Source organism: Palaemon carinicauda, chromosome 17 (assembly GCF_036898095.1).
Source record: "Palaemon carinicauda isolate YSFRI2023 chromosome 17, ASM3689809v2, whole genome shotgun sequence".
Lineage (NCBI taxonomy): Eukaryota > Metazoa > Arthropoda > Malacostraca > Decapoda > Palaemonidae > Palaemon > Palaemon carinicauda.
In genome coordinates, this window is record NC_090741.1 from 29,362,391 (window position 1) to 29,363,742 (window position 1,352).

The 1,352-nt window shown below is 37.1% G+C and overlaps 1 protein-coding gene across 1 annotated transcript; it reads left to right on the forward strand.

Moving 5' to 3' along the window:
- Nucleotides 1-104: 104 nt before the first annotated feature.
- On the forward strand, nt 105-1,016 carry LOC137656276 (uncharacterized). Its single transcript, XM_068390447.1, has one exon. The coding sequence runs from the start codon at nt 105-107 to the stop codon at nt 1,014-1,016; it is 912 nt and encodes a 303-aa protein (XP_068246548.1).
- Nucleotides 1,017-1,352: the final 336 nt, after the last annotated feature.

Here is a 1,352-nt window from a genome sequence, read left to right on the forward strand (position 1 = left end):
AGTTTAGTGTTCTCCCTTTCGGAATTTCAAGCGCCTGCTATATGTTTACAAAGTTGACAAGAACGCTGCTGAAGAAATGGCGCGGTGAGGGAAGGTTTGTCACCATGTTCTTAGATGATGGATACGGTTGTTCGCAATCTCTTGATGGTGCAATTAAACTTAGCCAGCATATAAAAAATGATCTGTTGTCATCGGGATTTATCCCGAATGCAACGAAATGTATTTGGTCACCCACTCAGGTTCTGGAGTTTTTAGGCGTGATGCTTGATTCCGGAAACAGTTCGATATTCATCCCTGATCGAAGATTACTTAAGTGCATCAATGCGATTTCAGAAATATTGAATAATATTAAAGTACACAGATACGTTCATGTTAAGGTAGCGAGCTGTATTGGTCAAATTAATTCAATGAGTGTTGTCATAGGAAAAGTTTCTCAAATAATGACCCGGAATTTAAGTATTGACGTACTCGCTGCTTGTCACTGGGATCAGTATATAAAAATTTCTGATGAAAGTAAGAGACAACTAGAATTTTGGCAGATATCTCTGTCGGAACTGAATATAAAATACATCAATGTGTCTTTTCAATGCTCAAAAATTGTGTATTCTGACGCTAGTAGTACAGGGTTTGCTGGCTATGCAGTCAGTGCGAGAACTGGTATTTTATATGGTACATGGTCCATTGAAGAAAATCTAAAGTCTTCGACATGGCGAGAATTGGTAGCTGTTTATCGTGTTTTACAGTCAATAGATCATATTCTGACTGGTCAGAGGGTGAAATGGTTTACTGACAATCAAAGGGTTGAAGCTATCGTATCGAAAGGTTCTATGAAGGTGGAATTGCAAAGTATAGTTATTGATATTTTTCGATTTTGTATTGCAAAGTCTATTTTGTTGGAAATGGAATGGATTCCTAGAACAATAAATGAAAAAGCAGATTATCTGTCAAAGATTATAGACATTGATGACTGGAGTATCTCATTTAAAATATTTGATATGATTCAGGCTAGATTTTGAAATACACATATTGATTGGTTCGCTTCCGAACATAATGCGAAACTGTATTCGTATTATTCAAGATATTGGTGTCCCACGTGTAACGGTATAGACGCTTTCTCAGAACATTGGGGAAGAAAGTTCGGATTATTTGTTCCCCCAATCACTGTCATTACACAGGTTATCAAGAAAATGGTATTTGACAAAGCTGCTGGTGTTCTTGTTGTGCCTTGCTGGAAATCAGCTTTGTTTTGGCCATTTCTTTGTCCAACAGGGTCATTTATACCAGAGGTAGTTAATTGGTTCAATTTACCAATTAACAGAGAGAATTATGTGTCAAGTAGGAGTGGAAAAGGT

Excerpts from the sequence above, each read along its gene's own strand:
- LOC137656276 (XM_068390447.1), top strand. The coding sequence starts at position 105 with ATGTTCTTAGATGATGGATACGGTTGTTCGCAATCTCTTGATGGTGCA.